This window comes from Mobula hypostoma, chromosome 3 (assembly GCF_963921235.1).
Source record: "Mobula hypostoma chromosome 3, sMobHyp1.1, whole genome shotgun sequence".
In the NCBI taxonomy this organism is placed as follows: domain Eukaryota; kingdom Metazoa; phylum Chordata; class Chondrichthyes; order Myliobatiformes; family Myliobatidae; genus Mobula; species Mobula hypostoma.
This window is the reverse complement of record NC_086099.1, coordinates 174474629-174499144: the sequence shown is the minus strand read 5'-3', so window position 1 is coordinate 174499144 and position 24516 is coordinate 174474629. Positions and strand designations below refer to the sequence as shown.

Below are 24516 nucleotides of genomic sequence, written 5' to 3'. Positions count from 1 at the left end.
ACCAGGACCCTCTTTGCATGCTTTTATTCAAAGTATCATAGGCTCTCAGCCATCCTGTTGTGGGATGGAAATAAAGAGGGATTGGACATCCATGGTGAAAATGAGTCAGTTGGAGCCAGGAATATGAAACCTGTTAATGAGGCACCACAGGTGTTTTGGATGTAAGTTGAAGGAGATTGGATGATGATAAGAAAGAATAGAGCTAGAATGGGAAGAAATGAGTCCTGTGGGACAAAAATAAGCTGGATTGTTTTTGTCCCACAGAAACAATCGATATATCAGGATATTCTTGTTGTGAGGCAAAAACTATGTTGCTGGAGTCAGTGCTGCCCTCCAGTGTTCGCTCGGCAGAAGACAAGCTGTATTGTGTTCAACTACAGACTGCTGCAACATTCATGGACTCAGGAATGTTGACTATAGTTTTTTGTGTGACTGCTATCTTATATGTGCTTGCTATCATATACATGCTTGCTATCTTATATGTGCTATATGTGCGTTGTGCTGTATATGTCTGCTGGTACTGTGTTTTTCACCCCGGCCCAGGAGCAACACTGTTTTATTTGGCTGTATTCATAGGTATTCATGTGAGTCCTGAGGCTTCTGTGCCTTCTTCTTGATGGCAGCAGAGAGAAGAAAACATGACGTGGGAAGTGCAGGTCCCTGATGATTGATGCTGCTTTCCTGCAACAATGCTCCATGTAGATGTGCTCAGTGGTGAGGAGGGCTTTAACTGCAATGGACTAGGCTGTGCCCACTACTTTTTGTAGGATTTTCTATTCAAGGACAATGGTGTTTCCATACCAGGCTGTGATGCAGTCAGTTGATATACTCTCCATCACACACTTATAAAAGTTGATCAGAGTTACAGATTTGATATAGTGTGGCTTTGTTGCTGCTTTCATCGTAAAGCAGGCAAAAACTTAAATGATTTTCAAATTATGTGTGCTGCTGTCAGTTAGAATGGTTCATAACATTCTTCATCACTTGGTACGTAATTCTTCAACAGTGCATTACACATCCTGCTGTGAGCTGGCAGAGAACTCTGTGCTTGCAGAAGATAGATGAGTATACTAGAGGAATCATATTACATAACTCCCTGGTACATATTTACAGGAAGTAACAGTTAACGTCATTATAACAACTAGTGGAATTTCCCCATAATCCTTGAGAAATCTGATTGTGATTAACACTGTACTAAGCAGCCAATTGGAAATAAAACTTAAAACAAATTGCCAGCTGGAATTACACAAACAACTATTTAAAGACTAAAAGGAATAAAAAAAATTTGCCAGATGATCTTGCAGAGAAGGCAAAGGATCCAAGTTTCTTACTAGTTGTTGACAATTTCTGCTCTATCGGATTTTATTTTGTGTTGAACCGGACCACTTTTAAAACACTGCAGATAAAAAAGGTAACTAAACATAGGTATTACCTACCTGCCTTTATTTTAAATATCTATATTGTCATGCTTTGTATATTAATATTCAATGCCATAATCATGAAATAGTACATATAGCAAGTGTAACTTATAAATTGTCAATTAATTTTACAATAAAATAGTAAATGATTGCAGCAGCCTATGAGTACTTGTTTAAGAAAATAGCGATCTCATTTGTACAGATATAGAGGAAAGCATAATCTTAAATACTTTCATCCGGATGAAACAGGATATTAATCGTACAGACACTACAGAAAAGTACTTGGCATTTTCTTTTGTGCCTGCATCTTGCGGTTTTACTGTGGATCTGCTAGTCTAAAGAAAGCAGGATCCTGTTAATATGCTGTATGTAGATCAAAGTCAACTGTACACCAACAGTATTTGAGAGGAAAAGTAGAAATAACGCTGTGCAGAACTTGTTATGAAAGTTTTATTTTAACCAGTATTACGTTCGATCATTGGAGTCTGTTTGCAATGCCCGTAGCTGGAATTACTCACATGCTTTCACTTTATTCTGCTCCAAGGAAGCCCACCAATAGTATCTTACACAAGAGTAAGTCTTACTGCAGACGGGGGCCCTTTCTCTGTTGCATTACACTAATCTATTTCCTTTCTCATGTGTTCTTCAATTTAGCGTGTATACAATGGAGGAGAAAAAAAATTGCATTTTTATGTAGTTTTTTACAGCCCCTAAGTACTTATACACAATAAAAGTGTCACTAAATGTAAAAAATACAGTAGCATGTTGTACACAATACACTGATATAAATGGAATAAATAGATAAATATGAAATCTGCATTGTCTTTATTAAGTGATCTTGCCAATGATGTCAATACAGCTGTTTTGTAAGACCTGAGTTATGAGATTAATATGACAAACAACAGGATGAGAGACAGGGCCAACATTGCAAAGAGGGAGAGGAGCTCAAAATTATGTGGAAGGCATATTCTTGAATATATTTTGAAGCCCCAGCATTGCAAAACTTATGAAACTGCCTTCCCCAGTTATGCCGTGGGTGAAGGCATAGCTAGAAAGTACCATTTGCTTTGCTTCAATCCCGCACCTTACTCTAGATTCTGGTCTTTCCTTGTACAGTGTGTTTGTTGTGACTGCAGTCAGGAGGATGGTCAATGAAGTGTGAACCCTTTGAACTGCAGGGTTCATTGTAAAATGTTAGTACAAATGGTAGGAAGCAAAGAGGTAGCAGCCCTCCTGCAGTCCACAGCTTCTAAATCCAGGCCTCTGAATCACCTTCCTATGCCTTAGCACATGATGTCTTTGCATAGAGAGTGTGCACTGCACAGGTAACTGTGCACATCTAGTAGACCCATTAGCATTACAAATGTTAGGACGCCATGTTCTCCTTCCACTCGGAAATTCTTTGAGATACCCTAGGGTTGTGAAAAAACTCAAAAAGATGATATATAAACTCTAATTGAACAATGATGGGGACTTTTCCAATGCAGTAAAACTCCACTAATCCAGAAAGCTCAGTTATTTGGTGGTGCCAGACAGTCACACTTTCCAGACTATTAGATGTTACTTCTATTAATACAGAAATGCACATTTAATTCACTTTTTTTTAGATGTTTCATGGCATTATAATATATCTTCCAGGGACTAAATGCTGAACAACTTTGATACCTAACTAATTGAATCATGGATTATTGGAGTCAAATCATCATTGAAACTTCTAACATTCTGGAGACCTTGGGTATTACCAGCCCTTGTTGTTAAGTTTATTTCTTTCTCCTCAATAGCCTTTGTCATTTAACCATCCAAATATCATGGCTTGCTTTTCTTCTTTGGTCAGTACTGATCTGTAGGATAGTACTAATATTAATAATAATGCCTATAATATCAAAGGCAGAATTTAGGCACTGATTTATTTGAGATTATTACTCAATTTATTGTTATTACTCAACTTATTATATTTACAATTAAAATAACATCTGACAATATCCTTTTCCAAACTGGGGCAAAGGAAAGAACATACTGTAAACAGAGGGACATCATGGAAGAGGAAGATAAATGTAATTTTAGAACATTTATGATATGTTAAAAAATACTGTATCTGTGGAGATTTGCAATGCAAATTGCTACTTTGTCCTTTCCCAATCTATGACAACCATTTCCAAGCTAACTACAAAAAAAATGTAAAAGTAAATTAGGTTATGTATTGATATTATTCAATAATTATTACTTTTCTATATTTTTTCCAGATGGAGATATCTGAAATAACTGCAGGTGGTGGCAATAACCATAAGCGGGAGGCAATCTGCATTTTTGGCACTGGGGACTTTGGCCGATCTTTGGGTATGAGGCTGCTCATGTCAGGGTACCCAGTGATATATGGCAGTCGAAACCCACAGAATTCCACCCTTGTACCAAGTGGGGCTCAAGTCTGTACCCACGCTGATGCCCTGAAAAAATGCAAGTTGATTTTCCTTGCAGTTCACAGAGAGAACTATGATTTCCTCCCAGCTCTGTCCAATTTACTAGATGGAAAAATACTGGTGGATGTGAGCAACAACCTCAAAATGAATCAATATCCTGAGTCCAATGCGCAGTATCTTTCTCAGCTGGTCCCCAAAGCTATTGTGGTGAAGGGATTTAACACAGTTTCAGCCTGGGCCCTTCAGTCAGGCAGCCTGGATGCCAGCAGTCAGGTAAGATCACATACGTCTCCTGTGAAGAATTTTTTCTTGGTGAAGAACAAGTATAATAATATGAGCCAGCTAACTTTGTTTCATGACAGCCTTATTTAATTATGCTGAAACTTTGAACTTCCACAATTTCACCAATTGTAAAAACAAATGTGTTTTGTTTCAGGTCTTCGTCTGTGGCGACGACACTATATCCAAACAGCAGGTGATGGATGTTGCCAGGAGTCTAGGCCTCACTCCTTTAGACAAGGGATCTCTTCTAGCAGCTAAAGAAATAGAGAACTACCCACTACAGCTCTTCCCAATGTGGAGACTACCACTTATTATAGCATTCAGTCTCACGGTCTTCTTCTTCTTTTATACTGTGTTGATTGATGTGATCCATCCATTTGTTACAAAAAATATCGACGTTTCCTACAAATTGGCAATTTCAGTTCCTAATCGTGTCTTCCCAAATGTCTCTCTCATTCTGTTTAGCCTGGTTTACCTTCCAGGGGTGATTGCTGCATTTCTTCAGCTGTACAGAGGGACCAAGTATAAGAGGTTCCCTGACTGGCTTGACAGATGGATGCTGTGCCGAAAGCAGCTTGGCCTTGTGGCCCTTGCCTATGCTTTTCTACATGTTCTCTACACGTACATCATACCAACCAGATACTCGGTGAGGTGGCGCTGGATGTACTCAATAATTCAAGAGGTAATAACAGTTTTGTGTGAGTCATTTCAGCAAAAAAGCTGACATTTTTGCAAAAGTAAATCAAATGCTTGATGCAATAAAAATGCACATAAAAGGAATTGGAAACAGTGGCAACTGTAAAACAAGAAACAATGAAAATTTGGTTGATGACTTTTCATCAGAACTCAGTTTTGCTATCCACAACACTGGCTAATCTGCTGAGCGCTCCATACCCCTTCCATTCATATACGTCTCCAAATTTCCCTTAAATGGTGGTCAAACTCCTGTCCACCACTTGCACGGGCAACTCGTTCCATCCTCTCAACACCCTGAGTGAAGAGTTCCTCCTCATGTTCTCCTTAAACATTATACCTTTCACACTTAAACAATGACTTCTAGTTCTAGTCTTATCCAACCTCAGTGGCAAAAGCCTGCTTGTATTTAACCTATCCATACCTCTTCTAATTTGGTATAACCCTATCAAATCTCCACTTATTCAGAATCAGAATCAGAATCAGGTTTATTATCACCGGCATGTGACGTGAAACTTGTTAACTTAGCAGCAGCAGTTCAATGCAATACATAATCTAGCAGAGAGAGAAAAAAAAACATAATAATAAATAAACAAGTAAATCAATTACATATATTGAATAGATTATTAAAAAATGTGCAAAAACAAAATACTGTATATTAAAAAAGTAAGGTAGTGTCCAAAGCTTCAAAGTCCATTCAGGAATCAGATGGCAGAGGGGAAGAAGCTGTTCCTGAATCGCTGAGTTTGTGCCTTCAGGCTTCTGTACCTCCTACTTGATGGTAACAGTGAGAAAAGGGCATGCCCTGGGTGCTGGAGGTCCTTAATAATGGACGCTGCCTTTTTGAGACATTGCTCCCTAAAGATGGGTACTTCGTAGGCTATTGCCCAAGATGGAGCTGACTAGATTTAGAACCTTCTGCAGCTCTTTTTGGTCCTGTGCGGTAGCACCGCCCCCCCCCCCACCCCCAATACCAGACAGTCCCACAGTCCAGGGAATAAAGTCTTAAACTATTCAACCTTTCCCTGTAAAACAGATCCTTGGGTCCCGGCAACATTCTTATAAATTTTCTCTGCATTCTTTCAATCTTATTGAAATCTTTACTGTATGTAGGTGACCAGAACTGAACACGATACTCCAAATTAAGCCTCACCAACATCTTATACAACTTCAACATAACATCCCAATTCCCGCACTCAATATTTTGATTTATGAAGACCACTGAACCAAAAGCTCTCTTTACAACTCCATCTACCTGTGAAGCTACTTTCAAGGAATTATGTACCTGTATTCTGAGATCCCTCTGTTCTACCGCACTGCTCATTGCCCTACCATTCACTGTGTAAAACCTACCCTGGTTTGTCAACCCATGTCACACTTCTTTGCATTAAATTCCATCTTTCATTTATCAGCCAATTTTTCCAGCTGATCCAGGTCCCGTGGCAACCTTTGATTGCCTTCCTCACTGTCCACCAACTCTTAACCAATCTTGGTGTCATCCACAAATTTGCTGATCTTTTGAACTTCAAATTTGTTGAACTTCAAGCTATCCTGCTAACATGATGAAATGCAAACCATTCTTATCAGTCTTCACTCAGAATGGTGTTTGGTGTTGAACAATTTTTATGAAAAGATATGAGTGACTCTGGAAAACTTTCAGCAGGATATCATTGGATTGTATCCAGATTAAACAGCACAGTTAACTCCGTAGAACTTGGCTCTAGAACAGGGGTTCCCAACTCAGGTCTATGGATCCCTCAGTTAATGGTAGGTCCATGGCATTAAAAAAGTTGGGAACCCCTGCTCTAGAAGATAGAACACATAGAAAAGTACAGCACAGGAATAGACCCTTAGCCTCCCATATCTACACCAGCCATGATACCCGTCCAACTAATCCCACTTGTCTGGACATGGTCCATACCTCTTTATTCCATGCCTGTTCATGTGTCCATCTAAATGCATCTTAAACTTTGCTGTTGTGTCCGCTTTTATCATGTCCCAGGCACTTACCACTCTGTGCAAATCTCCTTTGAACTTTCCCCTCTCACATTAAAATTATACCTTCTAGTTTTTAATATTTCCAGCCTGGAAAAAATACTACAGGCCATCCACAGATTAAGAATGTCTTTTTTATTAACCATCATACATATGAATGAGCTCCAGTAATATTATTAAATTCAAAAAGCAGAAGTGCATATCTAAGTTTGTTCACGCAAATGATTCCAACCATTACAACACGTTGTAGCTATAGTTACCATATCAAGTAACATAGTGTATTTCCTGACTGATGGACAAAGTCTGTTAAAGTGAAATCCATTCATTATCTGAGGATGGCATATATTTACGCTATCCATGCCACATATAATTTTATCTACTTCTATCAGACTCCAAGGATCCAGTAAAAACAATCCAAGTTTCTCCAACCTCTTGTTATAGCTGATACACTACAATCCAAGCAACATACTACTGTATTTCTTCTGCATGCTCTCCGAAGACTCCACATCCTTCTTACTGTATGTGTGGTGGCCACAACTTCACACAACGCTCCAAATGTGGCTGAATAAAGCTTCTTACAGCTACAACATGACTTGCCAACTTTTATACTCAATGCCTCAGCCAATGAAAACAAGCATATCATATGCTTACTTTTCCACCCTACCCACTTGTCCACTAATTTCTTGGTATCATCCACAAATTAGTTGATCCAGTTTACCACGTTATCATCCAGATCATTGATATCACTGACAAACAACAGGCCCAGCACTGATCCTTGTGGCACTCCTCTAGTCACAGGCCTAATCAGAGAGGCAACCATCTACTACCACTCTCTGGCTTCTTCCACGATTCTAATCCAATTTACCATGGATTACTGTTGGTTATGGAACTCTAGTCAGACAACATAAGCTATGATTAAATCTTGTTCTGTGTTTTCAGGTTTGTTGGATTTTCTCATTTAGTCGAATAATGATGGCATTATTAGCAAAGCCAACAGTTGTTATCCATCCCTAATTATCACTGTGTACACTTTAGTCATGAGGTAGACTCAGTGGAGGGAGTAATAATCCAAAGTGGTGGATGGGCTCTTACTTGAGTATTATAGGAGCTGCATTCACTCAGGCAATTGATAAGTGTCCTGTCATGCTCTAACTACGTGGCTAGTAAGTAGTGAAATGACTTTGTCGAATTAGGAAGTGACTCCTGACCTCTGATCCAGTTGGTACTTGGATGACTGGTCAAATTATGTTGTTGGCCAACATGGCTCTGAAGATCGCTTTCTCCTGAGTCCCGCAATGCTGATGGTAGGAGATACGATTATATCAATTTTGTTGAGTGTGAAGGGAATAGAATATTTGTTGATCAATATTGTAAACTTGTAGATATTGTAAATCTGAAATTTAAAAAAAACCAGAACTTTCTGGAAAAAAGAACATCTGGCCAGGCGACACTTGTGGAGAGTGTTTCAGGTTGAAGCTGCTTCTCCAGATGGGAAAACGGAAAATAAGTAACTTTTAAATTGCATAGAGTGTGGAGCAGAGATGATTAGACAAAGAGAATATTTCTAATACAGTGAGACCAAGTTGAAGTTCAAATTCAAGTACTAAACTGTACACATGTATACAGCTAAACAAAACAATGTTTCTCTGGTCCAAGGTGCAAAACACAGTACATACATCACATGCCTCATATAAAATAATATTAACACAATAACATTAACAGCTAATAATAAAGAAAATATTCTGTAGGTGTACAAGTTGACATAAACTGTATTATACAACACATAGTTAAATATACAACAGGGTAATAATGCTACTGGCATTACTGGGTGTACTGGGTGGTAACAGAATACTCGGAGGTCTCTCAGCCTGGTAGAAGAAGCCTTTACCCAGCCTAACAGTAGAGACACCAGGGTTGTTGTGGGATTAAACTGTAATTGAAGTAATCTCTGCTGATTAATGAGTGCCAGTTGATAAGTAAAAACAAGAACATAGGAACCAAAATAACGTGAAGTGATTGCAGACAAAGAGAGTGAATAAGAGGCAGCACAAACAAAGGAAGGTGAGATGTAGAGCTATAGAGAACACTCAGCTCTTAGCTTTACTAGTCAAGAGAAAAAAAAACGAGCCAATATTATCAATTGATGACCTACAGTAGAACAAGCCAGTCATGATACAGACAGACAATGCAAGTGACCTGAAGTTGTAGAATTCTATATTAAACTCAGGAGACTGCAAGAGGTTCTTGAGTTAGCTAGGTTAAAGGAGATCTTGGAGATGTGCAAACAGACCATGTGGAGATAAAACAAGGTTAGATAACAAAAAATACCTCTCTTCAGAATCAGGGCTGATTGAGGAAGACAGGAGTTCATGGAAGGGCAGCAAAAATCTGAAAGGAAAGGATCAATGATTTCTCAAATATTACTGTAGCACTGTTATATTTACCAGAACTTGTCTTCTAGTCTCTCTTGAAAGTTGTTTTATTCTCCTTAGGGATGGAAAGTTATCATCAGACTTTGAATGTTTAATTCTCTAAACAGGCAGTTTTTTTTTCCTTTTAATTCCTCACCCTCTCCAGAAGATTCCTTAATTGATTGGTGGAACACAATTCTGGGTGGCAAGCAAAAATTGCAGCATAACCTTTAAGTATATGCTCAATGGAGCACTTGGTCTTTTCCTGCATATTGTTTCAGAAGTCTGGAAAATTAACACATCGGTTTCTACTTAAGGAAAATATTCCTCTTCACCTTACTGATAGAATACCAAGAATATAGCCAGTACTTGAAATTGACTGTACACACCTTAGGCAACGCAGCATCTCCTAGGGAACAGTGTGTGGAAAAATACCTCAAAGTGATACTACTCCTTTACATTTTTAATTATGTGTATTTTTAAATAAGCTTGTTAGTTTTACACTCACGAATATTAATAATAAGCATCAATGTTCAATTCTCAGCATTTGAAATTTATTCAAAGAGAACTCCAGAAGTATAAAGTAGCAGAAATCTGGATTTTTTTCTCCTGAAATACAATAGCTGCAAGGACATTCAAGGATAGATTTTGTTAGATAAAATGGCATGAATTTAAACTGGCAAATGCAGATGAGGTTCAATTCTGTCACCATCTAATTGAATACAGGTTTAAGGGACTAAATTGTTAATTGTATTTCTTTGCTTCAGTGTCATAATAAACCTGACACAGTCTTCACTCTAGTACTTTGATATTGCCCTGCAGTCACAGAAGAACACAACGATGAAGTTGAGCAAGGTGTTGTCCTGGCGTATGGACCTGTACTTCGCATTAGGAATGCTGGGATTTAGTCTTTATGTTCTGCTGGGTATCACTTCTCTTCCATCTGTCAGCAATGCTGTAAATTGGAGAGAGTTCCGATTTATACAGGTATCGCTTGCCACGTATATCCATTGAACCAGTCACAATGAAATGAAGATATTGAATTATTAATATAGACAACATGGTCATCACAGTATGCTCTAGTAGATAATCCTCATTCATCTGTTGCTGATATACTTTACAAGGTATTCCCTTATGGGATTCACTTAAAAAACATACATCTAGAATATTCTTGTTCATCCATTAATAAGGAAAAAGAATATTGATGATAGAATCACAGGACACAAATTATTAAGTTTTATATAAAAAGTATGTTATTTGATCTTTTATTTGGTAATGAATTCATCAAGATAGGTGAGAAGTTATATCTTGTGGCAGCAACTGCCATTATATGTTGGAAAGATCAATAAAAATACAGTGGATTCTGGATAATTGGGCCATCGGTTAATTGGGGCGGCTGTTTGTTTAGAACAATTCTAAAAAAACAAAAACTACATCAAGAAAAGAGGCAGGATTCCCTCCATACATTTGGAACACCATCCCACTTAACTGGGACAGAAAACCATTGCCAAAACGTTTCTAACAAGCGAAAGTTGCATGCACTTGCATGGCTGTTAGACACTACACTGTGCTTAGAGCGATCAGTTTTTAAGATACTGTCAGTTGCATTTGTTTGTGTTCAAAAAGCAGTGATAGTTGACAAGAAATAAGCAGTAAGACAATTCAGATCTACTTTGCCTACTGCGGTTCTAAGCACTCAGGCTTGGAGATGCCAGAAATGACAGGGAGTAAAATGAAATTATTTCACTACTTCAACAAGTTAGGAAATATGAAGCATTTGAAGATATTAATGATGTTACAATGAAAATGAAGATTTGGGGAATACAATTGTCTAAAGCATCATATGAATGCAGTTCCCTATCTGCAGTAGGTGCACTAATTTTGTTCATTTACAGTCAATCAAGAGAACAGTGCAGATGAATTCCTCCCTATACTATTAGGAAACAATGCACTGTTTTATAGTACTGTAGAGGTATTGATAGTGTTCTGATTTGTTCTGTATTTCATTTAAATACATAAATTCTTACTCAGTTAAATGGTAGTTTGCCTTTTTTTTATACCTTTTAACCATTTCCATGAAACTTTGGCTAATTGGAGCAGCCAATTAATTGGGCTAAAATGTACTGGTCCAGATGTGTCCAATTAACTGGAATCCACTGCATGAAGTATGTTTTATGATATGTATTTGCTGTTATTGAAAATGGACTGAATGATTTTTCATTTGCCTTACAGTCCAAGTTGGGCTTTCTGGCCCTCTTGCTGTGTACCGCTCATTGCGCAGTGTTTGGCTGGGATCGATTTCTACAATCAAAATGGTACAGATGGGGGATTCCACAAGCATACATGCTGGGCATAGTGATCCCCTGCATCGTACTGGTTTTAAAACTGATCCTCATTACCCCGTGCATAGACAGAATGATCACTAGGATCAGGCAGGGCTGGGAGAGGAAACCAAAAACCAAGCAGGCTGTAGTGTAGGTTAACAAAGCATTAAATTGAAGCAGGTTTGGAACTGCCTTTTGTCTGTTTTGTGACAAGAAGACAATTGGGCAGAAATCTTGCCCGTATCTGTCTCCTGCCAATAGAATTCTATGACTTCCCTTGAAGGCTTTAGTGTGCCTCCCTCTGAAGCAGCAGAAATATTACAGTGACATACTGCATTTTCCTTCTACTATGCTTATTTAGAGGCTGTAAAGGAAGGAATTTAAGCTTAATATCCATTGCCCCTTGATTAAGCGATATAAGCAGGGCTGACATAACAATTAGCACAATTACTTCTTTTCTTGGCCAGCATGACCATGAAAGGTTGGCAAAGGACATGTGTTCTTTTCTTTATTAGGCAACACATGGTCAATTCGTCCAAAGCTAGCAGCTACTTTGACCTCCCCATTTGCACTCACTGCGCCTTACTCAGGTGGTTCAAGCCAGGGAATGCCTGGCTAACCGATCGAAGACAGGCTAACCACCTCAGAGATGCTCCAGCTGATCAGCACAGTAGCTGAAAAAGGTTTTGTTCCTCTTGTTTGTCTTCTTGCCAGTTTTCTCATGCACATTATTTATTTCTGAGAGGTGAAGGAGAGATGTATGGATCTGGAACCTAATTCAAATTCAGTACAAGGTGAGGCTCTAAAGACTCCAGTGTTGCTGAATTTAAATTCCCTTAATCATATGAATTAAGACACAGCCAGAAGCCAGCTTCTAATCCCACGTTGAAAAGTTTCTGGACTCCAAAAACATTTTGTGAGAAATGTTCTCAAAAATATAAATATCAGAATATGCTTCATAAACATATGAGCAGTAGACAAAGGCCCATATCATTCCACGGGCAATATATAGGTAGTTAGGTTTATTCATGTGGGAATAGAGAAGTGTTGTCATGGTACCATCAGGGAGATTTGTCTGAAACACTCAACGGGCAAATTTTCTGATCAGTATGTAATCTGTAACATCTGTAGCAAGAAATGGACTTCTTGCTTTTTTCATGGGCAGGTAATTTTCTAGATAGAGAACTGACATCCACTCAGATGCCCTTTTAAAAATCAGGAGATTATCGAAAAGCACATTAATAACATTTGCACCCAGAAGCATGTACTAAGGACTGTGCAATTTCCCATTTTATAAAAAGGTAGCAGATTTGCCAAGCTGGTCACTAGGGAACTTGTTGAGCCTGCCAAAATAAACCCCATGTCAGGCACAGAACAGATGCAGAAAAGGTCATCATGGAAGACAAGGAAAAAGATGGTCTAATGTTGCAGCCGGCAAATTTCTCAGTGAGACCACCTTTCCTGTCCTGATATGAGGAACCCCATGCTTTTGGAAGGTGAAAATAAAAATGAGAGAGTTGTGATCTATCTGTAGTGGCCATTTTGTGCTTCTGGTTACATGCCATTTCAATTTCCCTTCCCATTCCTACATTGACGTATCTGTCCTCAGCCATCTCCACTTCTAGGGTAAGGCCAATAAAAGAGTAACACCACTTATTCGACTTGCATAACCTACAGCCCAATGTATGAACATTGAATCTTTCAATTTCACAGAGCTCACACTTGCTGTGTTCCTTTCCCACCCTCCATCTTTTTCACTCTCAGTCTGTTCATCTTTTCTTTCCCTCCACCATTCTTACCTAGACTTGTTACCCTGCGTTGGTTCCATCTGCCCATCAGCCACACATCTACCCACCTGGGCTTCTTCTCCCTTATCTAATTTCACCTATCATCTACTAGACTCTGCTTCAACATTCTCCACTTCCCCTCACCACCTCCTAGCTCCATCTGCTCATCAGCCCTCACCCCACCCTAAATGCACTCCTCCGATATACTGTCATCCCTCTACACTCTCAGTCCTGATGCAGCATCTTCACCTGAAAAGCTGACCATCCCTTTAAGATTACAGATGATCCTTAATCTACTGAATTATTCGGATAGTCTATTTTTTTTTTGTTCTGGAGAGTACAGCATGAGTCTTTACAAGGAATAATACAGAAATGCTACAATCAGTGACAAGGTTTCAATTTGTTTACAAGAATCCTTTTCCCCACATCGGCAGGTAATGTTCTTTTAAAGGAAAATCCTCTCAATAAATTGAAGAACAACTTTGGATTAAGGACTCATGTCTTTTCTACACAGTCCACCCATTGGATCTTACTCTTAACATCTTTCAGCACAAAGCTTTGCATAGTGACAGCATATACAAAGAATGTAGGTGCATGTCTCACCTCCACTTATATTGGTCAGTAGTGGATAGGATATTTAGTAGGAGAGCACATGCATTTGCAATACAGATAATGGGTGTTAGATGCCTATATACTTTCTATTGAATTGTTTGTGTGTGATAATATAATGAAAACCAAGGTTCAATAAAAACTTTAATCATAGCATTGCAAAAACAAAACTAAAGATGACTTATTCAATCATTTGTAATTGTGTGCACTAATGATTCTGAACATGAGTTGCAAAGGTCTGGGGGCGTACAGGTGCAAAGGCAACAAGTTAAAAACGCCTCTGAAATCCTGGGTTTCATAAAGATGATAAGAAGGTGGATTATGAGGTCAAGAGTCCATCTTATTGTAAGGAGGTCCATTCAAGGGCCCGATAACAGCTCGACTGAAGCTGTCCTTGAGCCGAGTGGTACATGGTGGTACGATAAGCTAGTTGCCGTGGAGATGACCTGTAAACAAGGTTGTCTGGTTGATGGGTTAATGCAAGTAGCTAGAGAAAAGGAGTCAAAGCAAATGAATATAAAAGAACAGTACAGTTGTGCAGCTGCTGGAATTGCTGCCTCACTGCTTTAGTGATCTGAGTTCAATCCTGATCTCTGATGCTATTTTTGTGGGGTGTTAATCCTCCCTATAATCACATGGGCTTCCTCCCACATTTCAAAAATGTGTGGTTTACTACATTAATTAGCCACCGTGCATTGCTCCCAGTATGTAGGTGAGAGGTAGAATCGGGGCGTGCTGGTGGGAAAGCGGAGAGAATAAAATGGGGTCATAAACAAGAGAAAATTTGCAGATGCTGGAAATCCAAGCAACACGTACAAAATGCTGGAGGAACTCAGCAGGCCAGGCAGCATCGATGGAAAAAAGTACAGTCAACGTTTCAGGCCGAGACCCTTCAGCAGGACTGGAGAAAAAAAGATGAGGAGTAGATTTAAAAGGTGGGGGGAGGGGAAAGAGAAACACTAGGTGAAACCAGGAAGTGGGGGGGGGATGAAGTAAAGAGCTAGGAAGTTGATTGATGAAAAAGGTACAGGCTGGAGAAGTGGGAGTCCGATAAGAGAGGACAGAAGGCCATGGAAGAAAGGAAAGGGGCGAGGAGCACCAGAGGAGGCAATGGGCAGGCTGGAAGATAAGGTGAGAGAGGGAAAAGGGGATAGGGAATCATGAAGGGAGGTGGGGCATTACCGGAAGTTCGAGAAATCAATGTTCATGCCATCAAGTTGAAGGCTACCCAGACAAAATATAAGGTGTTGTTCCTCCAACTTGAGTGTGGCCTTACCATGACAGTAGAGGAGGCCGTGGATTGACATATCCAAATGGGAATGGGAGGTGGAATTAAAATGGGTGGCCACTGGGAGATCCCACTTCTTCTGATGGATGGAGCGTAGGTGCTCAGCCAAGCAGTCTCCCAACCTACGTCTCACCAATATATAGGACGCCACACCGGGAGGAGCGGACACAGCACATGACCCCAACAGACCCACAGGTGAAGTGTCGCCTCACCTGAAAGGACTGCTTGGGGCCTTGAATGGTAGTGAGGGAGGAGGTGTAGGGGCAGGTGTACCACTTGTTCTGCTTGCAAGGATAAGTGCCAGGAGGGAGATCAGTGGGGAGGGGCAAATGGACAAAGGAGTCCCATAGGGAGTGATCCCTGTGGAAACCAGAAAGTTTGGGAGAGAGAAAGTCATGCTTGGTGGTGAGATCCCATTGGAGATGACGGAAGTTTCAAAGAATTATGCACTGGATATGGAGGCTGGTGGGGTAGTAGGTGAGGACAAGAGGAACCCTATCCCTAGTAGGGTGGCAGGAGGATGGTGTGAGAGCAGACATGCTCAAAATAGAAGAGATGCAGGTGAGGGCAGTATTGATGGTGTTGGAAGGGAAGCCCCTTTCTTTAAAAAAAAAGAGGACATCTCCTTCATCTTAAAATGAAAAACTTCATCCTGATAGCAGATACGGTGGAGACAGAGGAATTGAGAAAAGGAGATGGCGTTTTTTCAAGTAACAGGGAGGGTGGGAATAGGTATACTCCAGGTAGCTGTGAGAGTTTGTGGGTTAATAATAGACATCAGTAGATAAGCTCTCTCCAGAGATGGAGACAGACAGATCGAGAAAAGGGTGGGAGGTGTCAGAGATGGACCAAGTAAATTTGAGGGCAGGGTGGAAGTTGGAGACAAAGTTGATGAAATCGATGAGCTCGGTGCGGATACAGGATGCATCACCAATGCAATCGTAGATGTAGTGTAGGAAAAGTTGGGGAGTGACATCAGTGTAGGCTTGGAACATAGGCTGTAGCCAGCAAAAAGGCAGACATAGCTGGGGCCCATGTGAGTGCCCATGGCTACACCTTCTATTTGAAGAAAGTGGGCGGTGCCAAAGGAGGGGGAAGGGAGGGGGAGGAAATTATTAAGAGTGAGAACAAGTTGTGGAGAGGAACTTGTTGGTTCTAGTGTCCAGAGAGAAATAAAGATCTGTTCTGGGGCCTCTACCCTTCGTGATTTTTATAAATGACCTGGAGGAAGAAGTGGAGGGATGGGTTAGTAAATTTGCTGATGACACAAAGGTTGGAGGTGTTGTGTATAGTGTGGAAGGCTCTCAGAGGTTACAGCGGCACATCGATAGGATGCAAAACTGGGCTGAGAAGTTCAATCCAGATAAGTGAGAGGTGGTTCAGTTTGGTAGGTCAAATATGATGGCAGAATATAGTATAAATGGTAAGACTCTTGGCAACGTGGAGGATCAGAGGGATCTTCGGGTCCGAGTCCATAGGACACTCAAAGTTGCTACGCAGGTTGACTCTGTGGTTAAGAAGGCATACAGTGCATTGGCCTTCATCAAATGTGGGATTGAGTTTAAGAGCCAAGAGGTAATGTTGCAGATATATAGGACCCTGGTCAGACCCGACTTGGAGTACTGTGCTCAGTTCTGGTCACTTCACTATAGGAAGGATGTGGAAACCATAAAAAGGGTGCAGAGGAGATTTACAAGGATGTTGCCTGAATTGGGGAGCATGCCTTATGAGAATAGGTTGAGTGAACTCAGCCTTTTCTCCTTGGAGCGACGGATGAGAGGTGACTTGATAGAGGTGTACAAGATAATGAGAGGTATTGATTGTGTGGATAGTCAGGGGCTTTTTCCCAGGGCTGAAATGGCTAGCACAAGAGGGCATATTTTTAAGGTGCTTGGAAGTAGGTACAGAGGAGATGTCAGGGGTAAGTTTTTTGCGCAGAGAGTGGTGAGTGCGTGGAATGGGCTACCGGCGGCGGTGGTGGAGGCAGATACGATAGGTTTTTTAAGAGACTCCTGAATGGATACATGGAGCTTAGAAAAATAGAGGGCTATGGGTAAGCCTAGGTAGTTCTAAGGTAAGGACATGTTCGGCACAGCTTTGTGGGCTGAAGGGCCTGTATTGTGTTGTAGGTTTTCTATGTTCTATGTTTCTATAATGTAAAGTTCAGGACAGGTCTGTATTATCTACTTAATATTCTGGTGAATTTTAAATGAAATATTCTTCAAGTCTAAAAAAAACTGCTCAGAAGCTTTCAGACCAGCCAACAGATTTGTATATTCAAAGGAATTCTGCCAGTTGGGGTGTGCTACCACTGGAATTTTAAAAATTACCTGTCTACATTCAAAATGTTGAAGTGGGTAATTATAGCCATTGAAACCATAGTTAATTGATTAGTATTGACTTTATGCTCAAGACAATAAAAAAAAACATTTTGTCAGAAGAGGAAACCAGATTCTCTCCAGAAGGTCTGTTATATTGAATAAAGACTTTCAGATCACTAGTTTCAGCATCTCTCCAGTGAACAACAGTTGTATGACTATGACTCTCTGACTCGTAGCTGTGAAGACGGAGAAGATACAGGGAGAGAACACAAAAGGTGTCGATCTTTGGAATACAGAAGTTTAGGATATGTCCCTCTTCTTATGGAGGGTTTAAACCTGAGCCAGTGTCACAAATTGACTGGCCAGTTCTGACACAGAGAAACTGAGTTCAGTCAGAGGTAGGAGTAGGATGGAAAATTAAGGAGACGAGCAATAGGACGCTCAGAATCACCACTGCAAAATGAATACAAGCTCTCCATAAAGTCTGTTTTGGTTTCTCCAATACAGAGGAGACCATATTATGAGTACTGAGTTTGAATAAATGCAAAGGGGTTGCTGCATCACCTGGAATAATTATTCAGCACTACATGGTGGGAAAGTACGTGCTTGTATGGGAAAGTGCTGTAAGTAAGAGGGCAATTGGTGAAGACAGAAAAGGGGACTGGGAGAATGGAATGGGGCTCATACAGGAGGCACAGAGGAAGAAAGTAGAGTCAAGTTAATTGTGGAAGTCTGTGGACCTGTAATGGATGCTTGTTACTGCCCTTTGCATGAAATGGAGACAGAGAAGTCCAGAAATGGTAAGGAAGAACCTTAGATGGTCCACATATCCCTTGCCAACTTAAAACCAGCCCATTAGCTCCTTTTCCTAAGATGCTGACTCTCCAGTTAAACATTTTTGTTCTTTTTCAGTTTCTATTTCTGATTTCCAGCATTTGCTGTTCTTTGATTTTCTGCACAATTCACTTTCAAACAAGCCAACATTAGAACAAATGGCTTTCTTCGTGTTTTGAAATTATACGGAATGGTGAGCAAACTAAATTTTAAAATATTAATTTAGAAGTATGTGAAATTAAAAATGATTAGGTTGTCAATGTTATTTCAATGACAATTGAAATTTAGGTCAAGGTTCCAACAAGCAATGTTTCTCATTAATGTTTTTACGTTCATGTCCTGTGTATTTTCTCATCGTGCATTCAAAATTAATTTAAATAAGATGTGCATAAGAGATTAGCAGGCAAACAGAAAAAGCTTCAAAGATGTACATTAAATGTGCTATAAAAATTGAACATCCCCAGTGACTCCTGAGAATCTTTGACACATGAACACTCAGGAGAACATATTGTGAATCTTAAGTTCATGCATTGGATAGGCACAAGACCTGTGTATAAACAGCTGAGGAGCACAACACTTCACAAATCATCCAACTCCCAGCCACACTTTGGCAATTTTTATACGGGAGTCTGTGGCACCAATAGAGCCATATTAGCTATCTCAAAACTCACAAAGCTGGACTGGAAATAAGTCAGCGTTGATCTCAAAGGGGCATCTAAGCAGAAATTGCTGATGTTGGGTTTATTATAATGTATGTGTGAGGGACAGGTACAATTCAAAACTTGCTTGCAGCAGCACTATGAGCATGTTGCCTGTGCAGCCTATAAAGAGTTAATGACATGAATCAACACACATAAAAATTGCTGGTGAACGCAGCAGGCCAGGCAGCAACTCTAGGAAGAGGTACAGTCGACGTTTCGAGCCGAGACCCTTCGTCAGGACAAACTGAAAGAAGAGACAGTCAGAGATTTGGAAGTGGGAGGGGGAGGGGGAGATCCAAAATGATAGGAGAAGACAGGAGGGGGAGGGATGGAGCCAAGAGCTGGACAGGTGATAGGCAAAAGGGATATGAGAGGATCATGGGACAGGAGGCCTAGGGAGAAAGAAAAGGGGGAGGGGGGAAGCCCAGAGGATGGGCAAGGAGTATAGTGAGAGGGACAGAGTGAATGCTGAGGGCAACAGTGAACCTGGGGGCTCAGAGAGAGCTATGGATGCCATGACATAAGACTGGTGTGTTTAGCATAGGTCAGTAACCGCCTCCCTCGTGAAAATGTGATGAGCATATGCAGGAGAAGTCCTTTCTAAAACTATGCTGTGGGTTTGCCTCCTACATAATGCCCCCTCCCTCTTTTCAGACATCTGCTCCGGATTCTGCTGGTTGCCTTAGCATCTGTTCCTGTTTCTTTACTGTTCTCTTTGGCAACCTGAAGGCAGCCAAAGAGATCACTCTGCAGCTAAAGCAAATGTAAATCAGCTGACGAACATTGGTGATTCTCTGTTCAGATCAAGTGGAATTTCCAGAGAGATAGCAAACTCAAACCAAACTTCCAGGTGACCAGCAGCCAAAAGTGACAAACAATCTATCAATCTGTGATCCCTTTACATTGTTCCTAACAGGGATCTTCTTGCTTTGGGCATCAATTTTAAAAAAAATCTGAAAAAGTTAAAACAATAAAGAACAAAAATGTTAAAATACAGAAATCATATACCTACATAATATAAATAAAACAATAAAATACATATAAATATTAAATAAACAATAAATTATTATAAATAATAAAATAAACAACACAAATAACATGAAAAAATAATATCTACCCAGAAAATAATCCCACTACATTAATGATGAAAGGAGATAATTGCAATGCTTTTACCTGGAAATATCGGTACATTGAGCTGGAGGAATTTTCTGTTTCTCCTGACACAGAGTACATTAAATGTGCCTTACCTTGCAATTCAGCCATTCTTACTGTTAGACACAAGACCATAAGTTATAGGAGCAGAATTAGGCCATTTGGCCCAACAAGTCTGCTCTGCCCTTTTATCATGGCTGATCCACTTTCCCTCTCAGCCCCAATCTCCTGCCTTTTCTCTGTAACCCTTCATGCTCTGACTACTCAAGAACCCATCAACCTCTGCTTTAAATATACCGAATGACTTGGCCTACACAGCCACTTGTGGCAATGAATTCTACACATTCACCACTCTCGGGCTGAAGAAATTTCTCCTCATATGCATTATAAATGGACACACCTGTATTCTGAAGCTGTGTACTCTGGTTTTAATCTCCCCCACCATTGGAAACATCCTCAGGCTCCTGTTCTGGGACCCCTTCTCTTCGTGATTTTTATAAATGATCTGGATGAAGAACTGAAGCAATGGGTTAGTAAACTTGCTGATGACACAAAAGGTTGGGGGTGTTGTGGATAGTGTGGAGGGCTGTCAGAAGTTACAGCGGAACATTGATAGGATGCAAAATTGGACTGAGAAATGGCAGATGGAGTTCAACCCAGATAAGTGATTGGTCAAATATGATGGCAGAATATAGTATTAATGGGTAAGACTCTTGGCAGTGTGGAGGATCAGAGGGATCTTGGGGTCTAAGTCCATAGGACACTCAAAGCTGCTGCGCAGGTTGAATCTGTGGTTAAGAAGGCATATGGTGCATTGGCCTTCATCAACCATGGGATTGAGTTCAAGAGCCGAAAGGTAATGTTGCAGCTATATAGGACCCTGGTCTGACCACGAAGTACTGTGCTCAGTTCTGATCACCTCACTACAGGAAGGCTATGGAATCTATAGACAGGGTGCAGAGGAGGTTTACAAGGGTGTTGCCTGGATTGGAGAGTATGCCTTATAAGAACAGGTTGACTAAATTTGGCCTTTTCTCCTTGGAGCAACAGAGGATGAGAGGTGACCTGACAGAGGTGTATAAGATGATGAGAGGCATTGATCATGTGGATAGTCAGAGGCTTTTTCCCAGGGCTGAAATGGTTGCCACAAGAGGACACAGGTTTAAGGTGCTGGGGAGTAGTACAGAGGAGATGTGAGGGCTAAGTTTTTTACTCAGAGAGTGGTGAGTGTGTGGAATGGGCTGCCAGTGACTGTGGTGGAGGCGGATAAAATAGGGTCTTTTAAGAGGCTCCTGGACAGGTATATGGAGCTTAGAAAAATAGAGGCCTATGGGTTTCCCTAGGTAATTTCTAAAGTAAGTAGAGGAGGAGAAGATGGCGGCACGACGCAGCTTGCGCGGCCACTCCGGTGAATGATATCTGTAATCTGTCAAGTAGGGTGCCGTGCACAATCCTGATTTGATGGAGACAGACATGAGAGAATGGAGGAACATCTGGAGAAACTTCTGAAATGCCTTTTTCGCTGCTGCTGTTACTGTGTGATCCAGAATCTCCGGAGGGGAAGGCCCCAAATCCTCGGCTTTGCTTGTTGCTCGGCGGCCGGGATGGGGTCGAAGCACTCGGTAGAGATGGTGCTCAGTGCTGAAGGACTGGTCAGAGGTTTGAAGTTTTCGGACGGACTCAGAGTCGGCTGTGGTCGGATGCTTCCAACGCATCGACAGTTGTCGGTGCCTGGAGGTTTATGGCAGAGAGAGTTTCTCCCTTCTGCTGCCTGCTATCAGGGACTATCGGGAGTCGATCGGAACTTTGAGACTTTTTTTTATCGTTCCCATGATCTGCTCTTTATCAAATTATGGTATTGCTTTGCACTGCTGTAACTATATATTATAATTATGTGGTCTTGTCAGTGTTAGTCTTTAGTTTGTCTTGTTTTTTTAGTGATATCACTCTGGAGGAACATTGTATCATTTCTTATTGCATGCATGCATTTCTAAATGACAATAAACGAGGACTGAGTGTCCTCATAATCTTAAAAAAGTACATGTTTGGCACAGCATTGTGGGCCGAAGGGCCTGTATCATGCTGTAGGTTTTCAGTGCTCTGTGTTCTATGTGCCAAGACTTCTGGCAGCTCACCCTTCTCCTTTAGAATGCCAGCATAGACCTGATCCAAGACATCCTTGACCCTGGCACCTAGTAGGCAATATCCTATGCAGGCTTCTCTCTTGTGTCCAAAGAATCTCATCTCTTTTCCTCTAACAATGGAGTCTCTCATCACTCCTGCAGTCCTCTTCACCCCCCTTCTCTTCTGAGCCGCACGCAGCATCAGACTCCGTGCCAGAGACCCAGTCGCTGCGGCTCCCCCCAGGAGGTCGTCCCCCTCAGTGCTATATTTATTACTGAGAGGAACCAGTCACAGGTGTATTCAGTACTGGCTGCCCTTTCATATCCTGACAGTCACCCAGTTACCTGCCTCCTGTAACCTTGGAGTGACTACCTCCCTGTAGCTCCTATCTATCACTTCCTCATCTCCCATAGATCATTGGGCTGCATCTCCAGTTACTTAACATGTTCTCTGAGGAGCTGCAGCTTGGTGCACTGGGTACAGATGTGGTTATCCAGGAGGCTGGAGGTCTCCCAGAATCCCCACATCTCACACAGAGAACACAATACAGCCCCTGAAGCCATTTTCACTGCACTAACTGTGCCCTAACAGACAACAGAAGAAGAAGAAGAAGAAGTCACCGCTTCTTCTCATGCTCCCATTGACTGATTGGGCACAGTCCAAACTCTTACCTTACCTTGTCTCCAGAACCCTGGGAACACAGCCAAGTGTGGTTAAAATGGCCACTTTATTAGGTACACCTGTACATTTGCTCGTTAATGCAAATATCTAATCAGCCAGTCAAAGCAGGCATAGTCAAGAGGTTCAGCTGAGAGTTGTAATATTGTCTGATTCAAGCACAACAACCAGGAGGTTAAAAGATCTGCATCCAGGAGTATGAGCAGACATTATGTGCGAGATAATACTAAAATTATTTAGACTTAAAATAGTGTGACTCTGTCTGTTCTATGTGGATTCCAGCACATGGTGGTATTAGTGGGAATGAGCAAGCAGATAAAATGAGAAAATGAGGCAACGAGACAAGCAGAAGTGGATATTGAAATAATTACAGTAGAGGAAATTAAAACTATTGTTAAAAGTAAAATTTAATACATGTGGAGAAAACACATGGGATGAAGAACAGGAAGACAACTTTACAATATCCCAAAAGAGATGGGATGGTCAAGGAATGCTGGAAAGAGCAGGAGGGAGGAGGTGATAATATCAAGATTGAGATTTGGGCACACAGGGTTAAATTGTACATTGTTTTTAATGAAGTATCACAATAATAGGAGGTGTGAGTATTGTAATCAACAAGAAATGGTTGAGCGTGTATTGGTAAGGTATTCAAGATATAATCAAGAAGGGGATGTTGATTTTAAAGTTATCACAGAATAAAATACAATTTAACATTAACGGTATTTTGAAAACTATCACAGGATTATTATTTTAAGTATATTGTGCAGTTCCTTAAGAATATAGGTCTTTTTCATAGAACTTAATGCAAATATAATGGTGGCGGTAATACACCTAAAAGCTGCTTTTAGGTGCATTACCGCCAGCATTATATTTGTATTAAATTCTATGCCATAAAACATCAGAAGAAAAGAAGAGATTCACTTTTAGTTCAGACCAAATATCAGAATGGGGAAGAAATGTGATGCAAGTGACTTTCACCGTGGAGTGGTTGTTGGTGTGAGATGTGATGATTTGAGTATCTCAGAAACTGCTGATCTCCTGGGATTTTCACGCACAACAGTTTCCAGAGAATCGAATGGGATTAAAATACAGATTCTATGTACGGTAAGCAATAAGCTAAAATGAACTGCATTTTAAGCACAACTAATATTAGTTCACATCCACTACTCCCCAGTCCCAAACTTTAATTTGAATAATGCAAACCTGAATGCAATTAATCATGATTAAATTTCACGGATGTGTTGGAGGCGCCTTTGCACTGGAGAATGTCTTCTTTTTCAACAGCCTATATTTGTGTGTTCTTTTTGCAGTTCAGACAGTGACCTCTACTCAGGGAAAGTCCACGCCATCCGTAAGATTAATTCCAGGGCTGTTATTTCACCTGGGAGAAAACAATGTATCTGTTATTATCAGTCTTACAAACATTTAAATCATTCTTGTCTGGCCAATTTCTGCCTGTTCAAACACAGCAGATGGTCTGTC

At 40.7% G+C, this 24516-nt stretch overlaps 1 protein-coding gene across 1 annotated transcript; it reads left to right on the top strand.

Moving 5' to 3' along the window:
* Nucleotides 1-1175: 1175 nt before the first annotated feature.
* On the top strand, nucleotides 1176-13812 carry steap4 (STEAP family member 4). Its single transcript, XM_063044123.1, has 5 exons — nucleotides 1176-1411; nucleotides 3662-4108; nucleotides 4272-4799; nucleotides 10039-10203; nucleotides 11449-13812. The coding sequence occupies exons 2-5, from the start codon at nucleotides 3662-3664 to the stop codon at nucleotides 11692-11694; spliced, it is 1386 nt and encodes a 461-aa protein (XP_062900193.1). The 5' UTR covers nucleotides 1176-1411; the 3' UTR covers nucleotides 11695-13812.
* Nucleotides 13813-24516: the final 10704 nt, after the last annotated feature.

Bases quoted from the DNA above. Each gene is read 5' to 3' on its own strand.
- steap4 (XM_063044123.1), top strand. From the start codon at position 3,662: ATGGAGATATCTGAAATAACTGCAGGTGGTGGCAATAACCATAAGCGG. The intron at 4,109-4,271 runs GTAAGATCACAT...GTTTTGTTTCAG, and splicing joins GCCTGGATGCCAGCAGTCAG to GTCTTCGTCTGTGGCGACGA. The intron at 4,800-10,038 runs GTAATAACAGTT...ATTGCCCTGCAG, and splicing joins TGTACTCAATAATTCAAGAG to TCACAGAAGAACACAACGAT.